General features: G+C 29.3%; 2 protein-coding genes across 25 annotated transcripts in view; one reads left to right on the top strand and one right to left on the bottom strand.

The window, feature by feature from the left end:
* Positions 1-21,218, top strand: part of LOC106874554 (uncharacterized) — a 261,011-nt gene that overhangs the window by 169,377 nt on the left and 70,416 nt on the right. The window contains exons 4-5 of one of the 4 annotated variants that reach the window (XR_016241059.1): positions 16,356-16,480; positions 17,541-17,677. The exons of 2 other annotated variants lie outside the window; for them this stretch is intronic. The gene's annotated coding sequence lies outside the window, so the exon portion shown is untranslated. Of the gene's footprint in view, positions 1-16,355; positions 16,481-17,540; positions 17,678-21,218 lie in introns of those variants that run through there. One more of the 4 variants, XM_089349036.1, reaches the window with a different exon arrangement.
* LOC106874729 (uncharacterized) overlaps positions 17,031-21,218 on the bottom strand; it is a 1,612,306-nt gene continuing 1,608,118 nt past the window's right edge. For all 21 annotated transcript variants that reach the window (XM_089349018.1, XM_089349017.1, XM_089349026.1 and 18 more), the window contains 2 exons: positions 18,672-18,828; positions 17,031-18,316 (listed from right to left, as the gene is read on the bottom strand). In XM_089349018.1, the coding sequence (XP_089205144.1) occupies positions 17,973-18,316; positions 18,672-18,828 (501 nt within the window). In that variant the 3' untranslated portion in view covers positions 17,031-17,972. The remainder of the gene's footprint in view (positions 18,317-18,671; positions 18,829-21,218) is intronic.

The raw sequence follows: 21,218 nt of genomic DNA, 5'->3' as shown, positions 1-21,218 counted from the left end.
TTAACCTGTGTTAGTCACATTGTTTACGGGAAGGGGGTGGTTATTGTTTAGTGTAAATGATTGTATGTTACTTGGGTTTCATTACTAAATGATCTGTGATTAACATTTCTTCATGAGTGAAATTCTTCATTTTTAAATAATATGCTTATTTTTTTATTCATTACATATGACTATAAATAAAAACTATAAATATTCCTACCTCATTTTGGTTTATTTTATCTTTGTAAAGCAAAAGTATCAGAAGAAACACAAGTGGTAACTTCTTTCAAAAGCACGCATACACACTTACCAAAACAGACGCAGTCAGTAATTGTAAATAAATATCTTCATTATTCCAGTCATATGTTGGAGGAGCTGATGTTACATTAGTTACTATTGTATAACAATAGACTTAAATCTGTTTATACCTTTATAGAAATAATCATTAGGGGAATGAAAAGTTGGTGTGTAATTATTTATGGCTGTGCAAAGAGCAGCAATTACTGAGAACTGAAAAGGAAATCAATGGATAAAAAAAAAAATGAAATAAAAATAGGAACAGTAGGAAGCAAGTACATTTAGCAACAGAATAGTTGCCACTACAAAATGTTAAGGGAATAGAAAAAAAATCTACCATTGAAACATTAAACATGAGTAAATAACTTTTGGATGGCATTTACATTATGAAAATGGGAAAAATACTAAGAGAATAAATTTGTTGTAAGGTTCATGGGATTATAGGTATTGACTCTAATGAGATGTCGTTTGTTTGGGGAATACTTAAAACCCATGTCAGAATAGAAGTTATATGTATTTAACTTTTAAAGTGAGAACTTGGAAGTAAATATAAAGTTAAAATTTATAATAGATGACATTACACATGGATAAGTTTGGGCTAGAGTTAAAGACTTCACAACTGTTACTTCCAGTATATAAATAATGACAAATTGGGAAATATTCTTAATTCAATTATAATCTAACCTGAACAGAGAGTCATTGAACACAAAATAGAAGTACTTGAAATGTGTTAAATTTCTTCACAAGCTGCAAAAATCACTTTCCTGGGTTTATTTGTGGTAGTGCACAGTTAAAGGTTGTTTGAAGTACAAATCAGTGTCAAAAGAAAAAAAAATCTCTCTGAAATTGGTCAGTGACTGGTCAGTTTTGATTTTTCTAATACTTGGAATGAAATTAACGTTTGTAAGTGTGTGTGAATGACATCGGTCAACCAGTAAAACTATAAAACATTAACAGTAATATGTTGTATATTCAAATAATATAAATATCATTTAACAGGGTATTATATGTGTAATATTTATTCTAATAATTCTAATAATTTTTGAAGTTGCAAATATTCGGCATAGAACTTCAGGTTTGATCTTGATAAATTTGATATTACCAGACTCTGAAATAACTTTCTGAATGGGTATTTTTGACCTTGAAGTATTGTTCTCCATTATATATATATATATATATATATATATATATATAAAAAAAAAAAAAAAAAAAAAAAAAGTGATAGTGAATTAAATTTCATATCATACCATAATTAACTGGATATTGTAGATATCAAGTTGTGTAATAGTTTTAGTTAAAATGAGCCATACTAAGTCACTATTCTGACTTGCTTGTTCCAAATAATTGGAGGACATAATGAATTATCAATATCACAGATAAAATCTTATAGAATATATGAAAACAGTTTTAATGATGTACTCGGAGATACTTAAGGACATCTTATTTCATTTTGTTTGAATGCCTTTAAGAAATGAAGACCAATTTTTTAAAAAAATCTTCATTTACAAAATTTTAGAAACTATGGCCTCAATAGTAAGTGATGTACTAATGTTCTGTTTACAGTGTAATATCAGTCAATAATTTGTAACTCATATAATACAGGTCATATTTTGTATCATGGTATAGTTATAAAAGAAGATTTTTCATCCAGCAAGAGAGAGGCTTAGGAAGCTAAAATAAATATATCAATGGTCTGAGATTTTGCTAAATCTATTTAAAAAGTAAAACAGCAGAATCTGAAGAAACTAGTGATGTTCTGTATTATCAAAAAGTAATACAAATAATCCAAATAGTAGAATTAATTTTAAGCTGTGGGAAAGAAGAAAGTCTAATGTTTTGAGCAGTACCCTTTATCAGAGATGATAAAATGTCAGTTGACATCTCTTCTTCCTCACAGCATAGACTTTATCCCACCATTTGAACTATTTATTAAATAACATAGATTCAGAATATGATTGTGGTAATAAAATTAATACTTTTAATAGTTATTTTTTTTTACAGTAATATAATATATAACACATTGGTAATAATTTGTGTCTCTCAGGTGATACTTAAAATTATGAGCTGTGAATAAATATTTCGTTCAAAATAATATAGCAAATAAATTAATCTAAAACGGAATATACTAAATGATGATTGGAGCACTAAGTGAATATATATGAAATGATTGGGAACTAAAGGAAACCATCAAATCTAGTTAAGCTTTAATGCTGTTGGAGGAATCAGACTTTGCTGTGATAGAAAGGTCTGACTCAGTGTTGAAAGTGTTAATAGCAAATTAACTTTTATTAATTTTTTTTGAAATACTGGAGTTGCAGAAAAAAGAGGAATAAATCAAGTTGGTTCTTGTCATATTGAATATCTTTATTGGATTCTTTTAATAAAAACGATTTGTTTGAATATATTCTCAAAGTTATAAAAGGAGAGGCAGTTCTAGAATTTTATTCAACATTAATATGCCCATTTCCATCTAATTTTCTAAAATCACACCAATTGGTAATAGAATAAACAGTATTTATGTAACACAACTTTCTAATAATTCTCCAGTATCTTGTAAGAATATGTTTATAAAAAAATTCTTAATAATTCTAAATGATGAAATAAATAATTATCTCTTATAATTAAATATATTTTATATGGTCAAATATTTCTTTTTAATAATCATTGTAATCAAATATTTTGAAAGCCCCTTTTCCTTTTTAGACCTTATCAGTTGGGTTTCTATGATAAATGTGTTGTATAACTAGTGATATGCCTATCCACCAATGTGATAGCTTTCACTATTGTATACTTCTGTTTTGAAAATATTGTTAGCACTTTGCAGAACCAAGTTTGAATTTCATTCCAATGAGAATTCCAGAACAGAAGCATCTATCATAATCAGTAGTTGAACCACACACAAAAAAAAAAAGAAAAAAAATTTAAGTACAGTTTGCAAAAGTACAGTCATTTCACCCTATATGGTTGTACATAGAGATCTGTTTCTTATTCTCTTTGTATGTAATAAAAAATAACATTTCATTTTTTGTGAGTTCTTATCATAAAAATGTATTTAAAAAATCAGAAATTTCTTCAACAACTATTATTCAGTATAGGCAACAACTAAAAGTTTCAACATTTAGCATCCAAATGGGTATTTTTTTCTGTCTCATTCATCAATGGCAGTAATTGCCATAATGTTAAACAAATTAGGGTTATGGTAATGAAAGAGACTGACAAATGTAGGTGTATTATATTGACTTGATTTATGACACAAGACCCTAACATTTCAATGATATCCAGTATTTATTTCTTTTTTCTTTACTAAAATTAAAAAGAAAACCTGTTAAAATATAATTGAAAACAAATGAAACACTTAAGTAGTTTATCTGACCTACAGTCATAATTACTACAAATTAAAACAACTTGGTTCAAACAACCATAGAACCATTAGAAAAATACACTTAGACAAGCGTGAAGAAAACTAACCAAGATTCAAGTGCACTTGAGGAGAAGGAGGAGTAACCATTCTAAAGAACATTGATTTAGCTCTTTTTAGATCTCACTTATGCTGTTGTAACAATGGATAGCTATTTTCTGTTACCATCACTTCTTGCTCTCTCTTCAAGTTTAGTTGAATTTGGTTGTTCTTTTACTCAGTTTATGTCTAACATAATATCATATAGCAAGCTGAATAGGCCTTATATTGACAGTTGGAATAAATCAGAAAACATTTCTATGACCATTAAAATAACCACATCAAATACTCAGAATTGTGGAAGAAGAAAGGAATTTGAGACAACTGAATTACTGCTTTTGTTACAAAAGTTATTTTCTGTTGAAAGAGTGTAAGAAAGAAGAAAAATAAACAAACAAAACAAAATATTTTGATTCCAAAATATGAATAAACATATAGAACAGTAATTTCTATTATTTTTGAATGACTAAAAATTTCACTTATATTTTACTATCACTTTGAGTAAGAGCAAAGAAAAAAATGGAAAGAGAGTGAAAGAGAAAAGAAAAACAAAAGAAAATAGATGAAACCTAAAGAGAAAGAGAAAAAAAAAAATCAATTTCCAAGTAAATTTTGGTAGGTTTTGAAATAAAGCAAAAAAAAGTAACATTAAATGAATGACATGAAGTAGCACCATTGCAAGCATCTTAATGGTTGTTGTTATTATTATTATTATTGTTATTATTATTATTATTATCATTATTATTACATTCAATTTCTAGTATACCTCAGAACTTGCCATATGAAATGATGTAAAACATGTTCATTATTTTCTTTCTTTTGTTTGTTTCTATATCAGAGAAACTCAATGTGAAATATTCTAAGGTGACTGATGCAGTTTACTGGATCATGTTAAAAGTATGGCTCAAGAGCTTTTTTTTTATGTGGATAACAATGACAAGTTTTAGCTGCTCAGCTAATCTGCCAATCATAAATATTCAGTATTTCCTACTAAATGTTTGTCTTGTTTAGAAACAAAGATCAAATATCAATAAGGGTGTTTATGCAATACGTAATCTAGACTTTGTAATTTTTATGAATTAAATTAGAATATTTGCTATAATTTATGTATATGCTCCAAATTTTAGTGCTCTTTGTACACAGTTCCTAAAACATTGCAATACAGAATGCAGCAAATATAAGTTGCAGGCTATATTGCTCAAGACACTAACCATGCTAATTTCATAATTTATATAATTTTATACTTTCGCTCAGTCATATCTATTTACAAATACACACACACATGTGTATGCATGTGTTTATATACATACATACAGACACACACACACACAAACACTCAAACTTAAATATTGATGCAAATAATATATATATGCAAACATTCTTATATAGAGATACATATACATACATACACATATATAATTACATATATGTGTGCATATATGTATAGATATATTTATATATAAGTATATATATATATATATATATATAAAATATATATATTTGTGTATATATATATATTAATTCTATATATTTGTATACATATGGATATACAAATATGTGCACATATATATATAACACACATATAGATATTCATTCAAGCTGATACTCAAGTTCATTGCAACTCCAAATACCTATTTCTTGCATGTTCTATAACATGCGTGCACACACACATTCATGTGTTGCCTCGAATAAATTTGCAAAAAATGAGATACAAGTAGTAACAATCAAGCTTTAGCTTCAAATATATGAATTTCATTACATGTATTGAGTACTTTTCTGTCGTTTGTATATGCAAATGCATATATATATTTATCATGCACACATTTTTTTATATAGAAAGAATAAAACACTGGTGAGTGTGTATGACTTAGTTGATCTGTTTTTTTTTTTTTTCGTTTTTTTTTTTTCAAATATACAGATCACATAAGTAATTTAACTTGATATTGAGTGGAAGACTTTAGGACTGGTTGTAAGTTTGATACAGAAAGAAGAAACGGGTTTAATACCAATTTGATGACTTACAATATTAGTATTTTATATATAATGACAAAACAAAATATGTGTTTGAAGAGCACTGTGTAGAGTGATGTTAGGGTTTAGATATTGTCATAAGCTATCTTAACCTTTCTTCCTTACATAATTTCTTAAATAAGAACCTCTGGTATATCCAGATAAGCAGTCATATAAAATGAACAAAGTATATAATCTTTAAATTGATTTAGCTATAGCTAATGAAGAATTAGGTTCAATAAAATAATATAACATTTGTATCAGCCATACAATTATGCTTCTTTCAGTCAGTTTACTGACAACAAACATTTACAAGAAAGGAAAAAAGCTGTTACAGAATATTTAGTTATCACGCTATTTTGTGCTTACAATGTCAATCCTTCAACTGTTGATGGAAGTTTTCTTATCTGGAGTTGTTACCTTATCTTTTCTATGTATATTGTATTTTTTTCTCATTTTATTCAGTTAAATAGTTTTTGAAATGTTTTGCATTAATACTTATGAAAACCATAAGCACAAGGCCTTTATGTAATTCTTTGATATCCATGCGTTTTCCAATATCATGAGCAGCATAAGTGAAATGTCTACAGAAGAAATTGAAACTGAGTATGAAGTCAGGTCAGCAGGGGCATACCTCTGCTCTAGAATGCTCACCTCTGAACTACGTTATTAAACTTGTAATGAAATCAAAATTCTGTAGAGATGGAATAGGCATTCAAATTGATTCAGTAGTAGTAGTAAGGAAGATGTCAAACTTTGACTGTCCTAAGTTATTAAGCATTACAAAAGGCACAAGTTTTCCATCTGTGTCATGTTGGTCTTATCACGCTAATCTGCTTTTATGTAAACATTAAAATTCATTTGAACATTAACCCACATTAACTGAAAATAACTTATTCTACAGTTATGATTATTTATTATTGATTAATCTTTAAATTCTAGAGAAACATAACATGATTTTAGTTTTCTACAAATATTTCATTTTAAAATTTAATTTCAATGATTTATGCTTACTGAATATTCATAAGGATACTTTTAAATTTCTTTAATGAATTCTATTAATGACATATTGATTTTCACTTTCTAAGTAGGTGTCATACTTGTAAAATTAAACTCACAGGAATGGCTACTTGGTTATGAAGTTTGCTTCACAACTAAGTTGTTTTCAGGTTCAATTCCACTGTGTAGTACCTTTGGCAAGTGTTTTCTATCATAGTCTTGGGTTGACCAAAGTCTTGTGAGTGGTATTTGGTAAACAGAAACTGTAAGGAAGCTTGTTAGAGGGATCATTCCTGTTCTTGGATGGTAGACTTAATCTGTAATCCAATTTAACTCTGCCACCTGGCTATTAGGTACCTTTAGCAAAGTATACAAACATTTGATCCAGGTCTCTGGTTTGAGAAAACTTCCTCTCACCAGTCTTCAAGGCCCTGAAAAGTCTTAAGTACTGCCTTTCCTCCTCTGACTAAGCCATGAAAAAACAAATCTGTAATGGAAAACTATCCAGTGGTGAGTTTCGTAACATAGAGATGAATAATATGAAATTTATGGTGCTTTACAAAATTGAAAGAAAACTTGTATGTTCATAATAATATTTTTAGAATTTAAAACTTTAATGTTTTTAATATTTTGCCTAGAAATGTCAATCTGTTATTCTTTTAGGATCTAAGACACTTGTTCCTTTCTATTTTGAATTTAGAATCCTGTTATTTGAAACATGTAATTAAAGTCAATAAATTGTTCATACTATATACTTATTCAAAGCTACTGAATTGGTAATGTGCCAAACATTGCTTGTGAATTAAATTATTAACCAATTCTCAATATTCCTTCCACTAAGAGAACGATTTTAAAGTTGTAGTCAGATTCGTCTGGTATGATATAATTATTGACCATGCAATATATTTATCTATCATTTGTACATTTGACAACTTTTCTGGTGGAATGGTTAGTTAATTTAGATTAGTAAATGACCTATCCAATCTTAAATCTTAAACCATAAAGTGAAAATTGTGTGTAAATGTCCAGGAATTTTAAGGCAAGTAGATAATCTAACATTACCAAATTGCATTCACTGAGAGGAAGCATTCCATGTAGCATTTTGTAAAATATTGATTTAATAAAATGATGCGATGCTTTAAAATTAGAGTGGAGTGGGAGTGGTAAGTTATGCCTTTTAAAGAAATTGGAGCAGGAATTGAATCAGTTCCAACTAGGAACTAGCATCTTATTGGCTGAGAATTGAATATTGTACTTCAGTGCCTGGTGCAATTAGTTGAATAATGACAAGGAATCATACTGAACTTGGAGTTATGTAGTTTGGTTTGTCACTCATATGCAAATATTGTACCTTTTATAGAATGAAGGAGTATTTTAAGGATATGAATATTTTTGTTTATTTCTATGATTTGTTGTTTTAAAACAGTTTGGTAGGAATGCTGAATTATGGAATGCATTTAAAATCCTTAAAATAAATCCATTCTAAAATTTAAGTGGGAAGATCCGAATATTTCTTTAAATGAAATATAAAAGTATATCATTTCACGTAAAGGCATGGAGCCTCATATCTACAGGAGTCAGGAAATAGAAAGTTGACATGATTTTCTCAAAGGCATTAACAATGGCAGTGAAGTGGCTCCAACAGGGAATTGAAAATGGGGATCAGATTCTATTCACCATAAATTTACCACTACACCACAAAATAAAATATAAAAATTGTTGATTTGGGATTTTAAATGATATGTTTGTAAGGATTCAAGGGACAAATTACCGTTTTGGTTTTTCTGATTAAGAGTGAAAAGCTCATATAGTAAAAGATTTAACTAATACATAAGGTTCTGAACCTATATAAGAATACTTCTGCCATGATTCTGTAGCTGCACTGTCACCAAGACCCAAGTTACATGTGTATACATATATATATGTATATATATATATATATATATATATATATATATATATATATATATAATATCTGCATTTATGTATGTATTTATAATTAAACAATAAATTCATTATTACGCTAGAATTATACAACCCATTTGTGTATAAGCATGTGTATTTATATGTGTGTGTGTGTGTGTATGTATAGATATACATAATATATAGTGGACATGGATATATGTTAGTGGAATAAACAATGAGTGCTAAATGAGACCTAATTTCCACATTCCCTTAATGTGTTATCTCTATGCCATTGTTGTATATTTGTAATATATGTATATGATATTAGATGTGACAAATACATATGTAATATGTGTGTGTGTGTGTGTGTATATATATATATATATATATATATATAAACAATATATATTTATATGTATGTAATATATGTATATAATATTAGGTGTGGCACATATATATATATATGTAATATATATATAAATTAGATATAACTGTAATATATGTGTATATATATATATACATACATTACGCTATAGGTAATGTATGTAATATACATATATGTAACATATATATTATATATATGTAATATATATATATATATATATATATATATATATATATATATATATATATGTGTGTGGGTGCGTAATATATATATATATATATATATATATATATATATATTACATATATAAATATATATGTATGTAATATACAGTTTCATCATCATCTAGCATGGAAAGTGAACGTCAAATAATGATAATGTAATATAGATATATATTTTATATATATAATATATATGTCATAAATATATATGCATTATATATATATATATATTACTAATACACACACACACATGGTGAGTAGACAAATGAAAGAGGTACTCAACACATTTGGTAGGACTTACATATATTATTATATAATAACAGTTTAATTCACCCAATGCGACTTAAAGTTTTGTAGTCTCATCAGGCTTAAGCAATTCGGTCATCTAAGTCTGACAAACTAGGTTTGCATGATGAACCTACAAAACAAAGTTTCATAGAGCCAAAGCAAACTGTTATTAAATAATATACACACATATATATACATACACACACGTACACAAACTTATATATGCAAATGGGTTTTATATAAATGGGTGTTGATTAAACACATGTCTACTTATCCTATAACTGTTCAGTAAGAGACAAAAGATACAAAAAAAGATGAAACATAAAAGTAATAATGATAATAATAATAATATTTTTTATAAAAAATTGAGAAGAAGAGAACTATGAGTAAATTTCTTTTGTTTATCTTTTAATAACTGTCATTGTTCATCTGTAATTCAACTTAAATGAAATTAAACCAACGATCATGAAAAAGAAGAGAAGTGTATACTGAAAAACACAATAGGGGGTGCAAGTAAAATATGTTTGTTCTACAGAGACAAGACATCCATACTGTCTGTGTGGGAAGAGATTTGTTTTTTCTTTTCTTTTTTTTTTTTTTTTTTTACAGGTAGAAGGTGATGAAGCTACAGTGCAAAAAGTAGATGTAGTTACCTACTAGTGTTCATTTAAATTACATTTCAGTAGAAGCTGTGTATGTTCCAGCTGGTTTTTTAGTAATTTTTTTCTCTCTTTTCACATTTTTTTTGTTGTTTTATAGATTTGCACGGTGCAAAGATCTTAACGCAGTCTGAGGTGCCACAAATGAAATGATAAAAACTGTATATGAGTAAAATAATGATCAGACATTGCACAGATTCTGGCATACACACAGTTTTGAATGTTTTGATAGATCTAAATAAAACTGAAGTATTGTTACACCATCTCAACTTCTAGTTCCCCCTAGCTGCAGCAAAGCAACAGAACTGATGATGTGTAATGGGTTTTTAGAAGTCTTCAGAAGGCTTATTTACAACTGGTTTCAGTTTAAAGCTTTATTGTTCAATATTTTTATTAGTATAAATTTACTTGTTTTTCCAAACATATCCAGAATTTATACACCTTTCTACAATGGTTGTAGAAAAACAAATGAAATGATCCACATACAAAATGCTAAAAAGCATTACACATTATTTGTCAATATTCCACAAACTGGCCAAAGACACAACACATCATATTGCGTCATACAAGTCCTGTGGAATTTTCATTCAAGCTATATTTGTTGTTGGTCATGAAATGTGTTCTGTTATTTCCTGTGATTCTGAACAGATGGCATGGCAGTTGTATGGGTCTATGTTTGGCCTGTGTGCAGGAGAACAGGGGGTAATTTGCAACTATTTTCCCTGCCGGAACAAATAAGAAATCTGTCAAGCCAGCCAGGCAATCACTATAAACTCCTATAACAACTGCCATAAATGTCTGAATCGTATTCACAGTAGATGTGCCTGCCTTTTGGACAAATTTTATCACAGCTGTTTGCTTCTCAAAAGTGGCCATTGTCTTCTGATCTATTTACAAATTTGACAAAATGTTTGTAGAACTGTCCAGGATTTAACATGGTGCAGTTACTACAAAATCTACATTTCTATAATTTCATATTTTTCTAAACAACCATCTTTGAAGACAGATAAATCTAAGATACTTGGAAGAAACGTTAAAGCAGAAATATTTTTAAGTGTTACATACACTCGCACTTGTACACAAAAACATACACAACACACATCTATACATCTAGTTATATGATACATACGCACACAAATTTAGTCTTGTGAAATTTGTATGTTCGTTAAGGTTTAAATATGCATGTTAAGTAAAAGATAAATAACAAAGAATCTCCTGAACATAATACAATGCACCTTAAATTCAATGGAGCATACTGGTTCTTGATAGTTTCAGAACTAATAACACTGGACTGAAAAATCATTTACTAGTAACAACAAATTATAGAGTTGAGATTAATCTAAAGCTGCACAACAGAGTACATTTTACCATCCGCAGATCAAATGTATTCTCAGCTCCTTGCATGACCCAAAGAAGGAGGAAATGTTTGATGAAAGATGTGATAGAAACACTAACCTGATGCTGTGGTGTAGATGAACCGTATTTGATAACCTGAATCAAATATTTAGAAGGCTTCTCCCTCTTCTAGCAGCATAAGATAGTTGCAGTCAATTTTCTAGGTATAGCCAGAAAATATACTTTTAAATTGGCAGCTAGTATATTAATGTTAACGGTATATAGAAAGAGACAAATACAAAACGAATGTATACTCTTATTCAAACTCTGTACTATGCCCAGGTTTATTCTCATTTTAATCTGTGGGGCTGGGCTACAATTCCTACAATTTTGTATCATAGTCAGAGAAACCCAGGATTCATTTATGAGATTTCATATTTAAGACTAATTCCCCCACATTTATTCTGTTGTTTATCAGAAATGCCAGGTTGCATAGTGGCCAGAGTTTTGGATTGTCATGAATGATGATCCAAGTCTCCCTTGTGCTGCTGATCAATTGGTTGGGTGGTTGGTTTACTTTTCAGTTCTATTCTTAAAACTAATTATGTGACAGCAAAAGACTTAACAACATTTTTTTTTTTATGTTTTGAATAATAATGAATTCAATATCAATAAACTTCATGAGATTCTGATACAAGAGGACTCTCAACATCTATAAATGACAAACACATGTAAGATACTTGTTAAACAGTACTAACCAAGGAAGAAGGAAGACAAGGTAATTTTGTCACTTTGCTGTCAATCAGCTTTGTGCATACAGCATTCCAGACCATAATGATTGTTATGCATATATATATCTACATAAAATCCTTAAAAATTTGAAATGCAAACTGAATTTTTAAAAAATAATATCTGAAATTGATTTTATGACCAGATGTTGTTTACTTGACATTTTATCAGTCACCTGAACACCTATAATGGCCATTACAGCTCTCTTTTAAGTGTTCACGAGTTTAGAATATGCCACATTGTACATTTTCTTCATCAGTTTACTTTCAAGTTACAATACAGCTTTGTTTCTTTTGTTTTTATATTTTTGTCCCCCACAAACTGAGTAGCAAAACTTACAAAACTCTTACATAACATTGAGCAAAGCAAATTATTCCAAATAGAATACAAAAATTAAGTATGAAAAATAAATTCTTTAATTTAAAGTGTAAAATTCTAGAATCTACTGTTTGCTTGTTATAAGTTGTTACTTGACACATTCATGGTATTCAGTAAATCAATGTTTAGAGTGTAAGGTAAAGACTTTAAAAATGTCCTTCCATATTTTTTCTTTCTCTAAATATTTTTACTTTACAGTCATGTAAAATGTATGTCAAGTTACAAGTTATACAATATCAATAACATTGCTAATTTTTCTTAATTTTGAAGCAGATAATTATTGTGCCTGTTTACTATGGCAATATATATATACACAGACACTATCTATCATAATTAAAAAAAAATCAACAATAATAATAAAACAACAACATCAATACTAATACTAATAATAGTAACAATAATAATAATAATAATAATAATCATTATAATAAAACAATAAGTTTATCTCTAACATTATAACCTAAAATGGTTAATTAAAAAGAATTCATAGCCCATAGGGTTTTTTTTTACAGTTAACTAAAAATGTTATAAGCCAAGTGTCCACTATCACAGTTAAGAGCATATCTAGCACATGGTGACTGATGACCATTTTTCAATAATGGTCAATCAGTGTAGAAATCAGTTAGTGTCATTATAGCTGACCAGCTGCAGGATACCTCATTCTGGTGTTTATGTTTCCATACTAGCTTACAATGATAACAAAACTAGTACAGTACCTTGTATATTAGATCCAACCAAATGCATAGGTATCACCACAGCTGAGGCATTGGATCAAAGTAAATCAATATAGAAAGCAGTGATAGCAAAATTTGTTGAAGAAGACTAGAAATTATCAATAGGACTTTATAACGAAAACAGAGAACCTTTACCTTTTGAAGAAATGTAAGTGCTGTTTTTGCTTCATGGGAATAGAATTTTAGTGTCAAGTAGAGAAAATATTTTGACAAACAACTATTTAATATCTTTTTTTCCAAAAAGTAACTTCCACAAGAGTAATTTAATTGCTTTGAGCGAATTCATGATACCTTTTGATATTTGTTTGGGGAGAAGATGGAGGTAAGAAATGGTGTTCAAATGTTTGTTTTGTTTATTTTTTCTGTATCTTTATAGCTCTAACGATAGTCTCACCAAGCTCTGAGTCATGTGACTTGTTCACCCAGACTTTTCAATTTCAATAGTCTTCCCATACAAAGCCCTTTTATGGTGCATTAGTTATTGCTTGCAGCCAGGGAGGGAATGAACTGATACACATACATCATTGAATAATGAGATGTGAACACTTCAGAAAAGTAACATAGCCTATTTTTCCTTTCTTTATATTTGTATGTGCACACTTGGGGCATGAGACTTAAAAATTTTCACATAAGGCTCAGACTCACACAAATATAAATATCCATACATGAACTAGAAATGAATTTAAAAAAAAAAAATTATTCCCAGTAAAATTATAAGCAGAAATAATAAATAATTGAATAAAATGTGCATTTTTGTTTTGCATGAAATAAAAAGTTAACATTTTCAGAGTGTGGTCCTGCCCTAGTTTGGCAGTAGTGGCAAGGTTTAAAACAGAAGTTTGCAAAGCAAAATTAGCTTTCAGCAATGAACTTAAGTCCTTACCTGACTGTAAAATCTGAATGTTGTTGACAACCATAGTCTGTATAAGACACTGGTTACACAGATTTATGGTATGTTACTTTGGCAGGGAGATATGGAAGTATTAACTTCCCTGCATCTGACTCTCTCTCTCTCTCTCTGCATCTTTCTCTCTCTCTCTCTCTCTCTCTCTCACTCTCTCTACTTCACCAAACCAGCTGGTTCTAGAGAAAAGGCAGTTGCCACTTATATATATGTTTGTCTTACATAATTCCTCTCATTTATATCAAACATATATTATATTCATTAGGACAGCTACTCATATTACATGTATATATATAATATGATCACATGCACACATAGCAAACATACATATGCATGTATACATGTGCATAAAAATATATAAACATGTACACATACATATATAATGTGAATGAATATATTTATGTATGCATATGTGTGTGTGTGTGTATATATATATCTATATATATATATATATATATAGGTATGTGTTTATGTATATATATATATATACACATGTACACATGCACATATATATATATATGGCATGAAGGTTCCTTGTTCAAGTGTACATAGAAATCGTTCATTGGTAATGCTGGGATCCTTAATTATTAAGAAAACTCTGAAAATATATTGCCTTTGAAGTCTATATAGAGTGAACCATTGGCTGAGTTGGTAAATTGTTTTCTTTTTATCAGAGTTTTGAATATTTCCCATAAAACACAAGACTTGAAGTGTGAAAATGTTACTTTTAGCTACTATCTAACCCTCTTCTCCAGGTATTAGAATACAGTTACTAATAATTATTGAGTATATTTAGTTACAAATCAAAGCCAAAAAATCAACATAACAATCATTTAAAATATTACATTGGTTAAATATCAAGTTTGGCTGAATATGAAATATAGACTGAATACATTTTTAATTTAAGAACGACATTATATGCTTAACTGAGAAAAACAAGGTTGAGTGACTGCTTATCTTATGTATATAGAAAAAGGTTCTTATTAAACTGTTTGACAGTATAAAATCGCCATTTAGCCCTCCACTCAACTGCAGACAAGGCCTATAATTCTGTGAGCCTTATGTTAGCTACATAGCCAGCAGTGTTGACCACCATTTTTGAAACATGGAATATAGAGTATGTCAGGCTTCTATTCATGTGTTGGAAATCAGTTTGGCATTGTGTGCTAATGAGTGGCTCTTGTGGGCTTGCGATCAGCTGGATGCTGGGATCCATTTGTATAATTCTAGTTTGATACAAAACTTTCATAACACCTTGTGGCATGGTTTCAATGTAATCCATATGCTTTTATTATGGATGATTAGTAATGAAACTCCAGCAAAAAAATTGAACTTCAATTTCACTATAATAGTGCCTGATTTTCAAATATTTAATAACAAATAATGGATATAAAGACACAATTTTAGATTCTAACACAACTGTATCCTTTTTGCTGTGTCTGATTTGGTATATACATTTTGATCACAGTTTCAACTGTGTTTTTTTTCTTTTTATATATATAGCAAAGAGTGATTACATGGAAAAAAAAGTATTCCATAATTACAGAAACACTTTCACTCTACACCATTCCATCAAGTAAAAAATATTACACTAGTTGCAACTTAGTAACAGTCAAAAGACCGTTGATCATTTAGGAATTCATACACACAAAATGGCTACCCAGAATATCCACTTGTTTAGTTTTAGGTGATGAGCCAAGGAGATGTAAATGTCAGATTAACATAACAATTAACATTTATACAAACAGGGACACAGATGACGATGTACTTTTCCTTTAGACGTCATTCAGTTCAGCACCAGTTGGGGGCCATTGTCTGTGTTACAGGTGAAATGAATGATATTCTGCCTCCATTTAATATCCTCATAAAACCAACATTGGGTTAACAACCCTCAGCTTTCAGTATTCCCTTCTCAATTCATACAGTTAAGTTACTTTTCACACGTCTCTTCACTGATCCATTACCAATTTAATAGTTTTCAATTCTTCGTTAGTTATGAGAATCCTTTCTTTCAGTTGAATCTACACCTGTAGCATCAATGGCTTTAAGAAGATGAACAATGATAGTGTTGACAACTTGATCTTAAGCAGTTTTATCACCCAGATTATCAAATTAAGTCTTCACAGAGTGAAACGTTTCTGTAAGTATACAAAAATGGGACATATATGTATGTATGTACATATATTTATATTTGAGATATGTATATATATACATACACACATGTATGTGTGTGTATATATATATATATATATATATATATATATACACACACATATATATATCTATCAATATATATATATATATATATATATATATATATAAAAAGATTATATACATACATGTATATATGTGTGTGCATACGAGTATACATATATACATACACACACATTTGAATGTGTGTATAGATATATATTCATATATACATATATATATACACATTTATGTCTATGTATGTATCTGTATGATTGCATACATATATATGTAATGCATATATATATACATGCATTGCATGTATATACACACATATAGATATACATATGTATGGTATATATGGTATATATATATATATATATAAAATATATATATACATACATATATTTGTATATATAAGTATTTATATAGATGTATATGTGTGTATGTATATATATATATATATCCAATTTTTCAATGCAAAGATTCTTTTCAGTACATTTTTGTAAAGTGAAAGCAGATTTCCCACAAAACTTTCCATCCTTGGTCATGATAACTAAGTACTTGGAGGTACTAGTTTTTCTATCTATCAGTCTACCTAGACTTCTATTATATACGTATGAATTTACATACATATATACACAGACACATGTATATTTGTGTAATGTATTACACATATATACATATCTGTATACTATGTATATTTTTTATTGTTTTGTTTCGTTTTTTTTTTTAATGAAATTAATAACAACTGATTAAAATAAGGATTGATGAGTGGCAGGCAATGTAATATGATTTGCTTGCATATATTTTTCTGGAAAGACTGAAGGCAAACTGAAAGCTAAGTTCTCTTACATACACCTAAATACAAACATACACATTTTAGATACTTCATTCATTTTGTTTGTTTGCTTTAACTTTAAACTCGTTTGCCTTCTCTTTCTCATGATGGGTTTGGGGAGTTGAATAATAACAATATATTTTTAGCATCTTTTTTTTTTTTCCTTCAGAGCATGACTGGGAAAAGTGCAGGCATCATGTACCAAACAGCTATTGGCGAAAGGGAAAGCCTCTTTCCACATTTTACTTCATTTCTCATTGCTTCCTGGAAACATTCATTTGATAGTGATGATTACTTATTTAAAATGACTTCTTCTTATTGTCACCGGATGGACAAATATGAACTAAGAAACAATAGCATGATCTTGTAGGAATATGACCAACATCTATTGTCCAGGATGAATGCTGTGTCCACTTGTAATAGATTACACAATCCTAAGAACACAAATTTGTGAGTTACTCCTCCAGGTTATGGTCTGAAGATATGTTGGCATGCCACTGTAATGAATCCAGAAACCTCCTAATTTTAAGGAGGAAACTGGAGCAGCCAAGGATATCCCAGGAATCCAGGTAGGAGGGAAGTGAGTAGGGGTTGTTTCTATTTACATAGCGGATTCACGCACATTTTCTTCATTGTCTCCAAGGTATACACCACTTTCACTGCTCTGTAGCCAGGAGGCGCTACGGTGCATGTCCTTAACGGTACAGTTGTGATGCTCGGGCCACGGGGAAGATGAGCTCGTTGTCTGATAGATCCTCAAAATAGGGACCTTGCTTTCATGAAAGACGTAATAGTTTATGACTTGTGCAACTGCATGACTCAAAAACATGCCACAGGCGAGGAACAGAAGCAGATATACACTGTGGAACACCATCTGTCGGCTCGCTAGCTCTGTACTTGTGAGGTTATTTTGGAGGAGCTGGACCGAGACCTCTTGAAGAATTCCTGGAAGATAAATGTTTTCTAATTAGTCATCATTTTCAAATAAAAACAGGTTTAACTTAACATCTCAATATATAAAGAAGAAATACAAATTATTGTAAGTTTAAATAATATGAAATAGATAGAAATTAGGTTTAAAGCATAAAATTAAACAGTAAATGATAGCAAATTATCAGTACTTAATTGAATAGTATTCAAGTTCTTTTATACTAAATATCTTGACTGGAATTTTTCTAATAAGTACATAACAATAAAACTTATTTTTAAGATGAGTTGTTTATAAATATATAATAAAAGAATATGGTGGCAATAATTCAATGTTTAAGAAATAATATTTTTGATTTTCTAAGATACTAACCATCATAAAACTGTGGCTGGATGGACATGAAGTTACACGAGGTAATTGTGGTGGTAGGAAGTGATGGTGGCGAGCTACATGAAGTCTGTGATGATGAAGATGATGTGTTTCCCATAATGTTGCAGATATCTTCCAAAACTTTATTTAAAAGCTGCCTCTATAAAAAATCAAATGAAATGAAATTGAGATTATTAAAATATGAACATTTTTCTGATTTATAACTAGGTCGCATCATAATTTGCCAATATATACCATATTTCTCTAAATATCTTGCACATATCTATAGGGACCTTTGCAGCAAATAGTTATATTTAACTTTAATATATCACTTCTAATATTTCTTTTTTATTAATTCTAATTTAAAAGTAGAAACCAATAAAATAATCTACAATTCTTCTAATCAACAAACACCCTTTCCCTAACAAATGTTAAACAAATGAACACTTCAGTAAAGGCTTTTTTAGGACATAGGTCATTTATCTTTTACTTGTTTCTGTTATTGGACTGTGGCTGTACCCGGACGTCACCTTGAAGGGTTGAGTAAAATTGACCCCAATATTCATTTTAAAACCTCGTACTTATTTTATTGGTTCCTTTTTGCCAAACCACCAAGTTAAGGGGATACACACAAACCAACACTGATTGTTAAGCAGTGGAAGGACACTCACACACGCAAAAGGCTTCTTTTAGTTTCTGTTAACCAAATCTATTCACAAAACTTTGGTCTATAGTGGACAATACTTGCTCAGCATGATACAGTGGGATTGAATGCAACAGCACAATGTTGGAAAAGAAGCTTCTTACATATAAATTTAAACAAAAAAAGCAGAAGCTTATGACCAACATTAAAAAAAAAACACACTTTGAGCTAATGACAGCCTCTGCATAATCACTTAATCTGCTCAAAATAGCAATCTAATTTCCCTTGTTTCATCTCACTGTCTTTAAAGCAAAAGGCCACATAATCCTATATATATATATATATATATATACTATGCCTGAAAGAAAAAGGCAGGATGGTCAAAGTCGAATTTTGATCATAGGTCTGCTCAGTCAGCACTGTTACAGATGCTATGTTATGTTTTGATGTAAGAGGTTAACAAGTCAAAGAAAATATAACAACAGGAGCACTAGCCTTCTGGCTAAATGATTAAGTTACCATGAGGAAATGAAATTCCTAACTCATAAGGAAAGTCACCAAAACACAGGGTTTGCATGGTACATATACACTTGTGTTTCTAGTACCTCAGTTAACAACATAAGAAACAATGTCCAATAATTAGAAGAATAATACAAACTCGATAATACAAACAAAAAAAAAAAGTCAAACGTTACACAGTGTTTCACTGAGTGTATCTAAGTAGACAGTGTCAAGATTAACAAAATGTTTAAGATTAATCATAGTCTAATTTGTCTGCAGTTAAGACCTTTAAGTATAGATGTAAACTTGGATTCCAGTTCCCAGATTTCATAAGCAATATATATCAAAGAAATAATAGTCCAATTTCAAAATTTCTATAGTTATACCTGTTTCATAATAAGGGTGTCATATATATATATATATATAAATACACTCACACACACACACATATATATATATATGTACACACACATATATATACACACATATGTATATGTGTGTATATATATATATATACATCATCATCATTTAAGGTCTGCTTTCCAGGCTGGCATGGGTTGGACGATTTGACTGAGGACTGGCGAACCAGATGGCTGCACCAGGCCACAGAGTTTCTACAGCTGGATGCCCTTTCTAATGCCAACCACTCCGAGAGTGTAGTGGGTGCTTTTACGTGCCACCGGCACGAGGGCTAGTCAAGCAGTACTGGCCATGCTCAAATGGTGTTTTTTACATGCCACCTGCACAGGAGCCAGTCCCGTGGCACTGGCAACGACCTTGCTTGAATATTTTTTTACGTGCCACCTGCACAAGTGGCAGTAAGACAAAGCTGGTAATGATAACGTTCGAATGGGGCTTTTTATGTGCCACCGGCGTGGAAGCCAGTCAGCTGCTCTGGCAATGATCATGCTTGGATGGTGCCTTTAGCGTTCCACTAGGATGGATGCCAGTCATCGAATTTGATTTCAATTTACATATACATACATATTGGAAAATATGTGAGATCCTTGGAACAGTTGAGTATATTTTCATATATATATTATATTATATATATATATATATATATATATATATATATATATATATATATATATATATATATATATATATATATATATATATATATATATATATATATATATAATATATATATAATATATATATATAAATATATATATATATATATATATATATATATATATATATATATATATATATATATAATATATATATAATATATATATATAATATATATATATAATATATATATATAATATATATATATAATATATATATATATATAATATATATATAATATATATATATAATATATATATATAATATATATATATATAATATATATATATAATATATATATATATATATATATATATATATATATATAT

This window comes from Octopus bimaculoides, chromosome 3 (assembly GCF_046866305.1).
Source record: "Octopus bimaculoides isolate indiv1 chromosome 3, ASM4686630v1, whole genome shotgun sequence".
Classification (NCBI taxonomy): domain Eukaryota; kingdom Metazoa; phylum Mollusca; class Cephalopoda; order Octopoda; family Octopodidae; genus Octopus; species Octopus bimaculoides.
The sequence above is the reverse complement of the archived record's forward strand: the minus strand, read 5'-3'. Positions and strand labels throughout refer to the sequence as shown.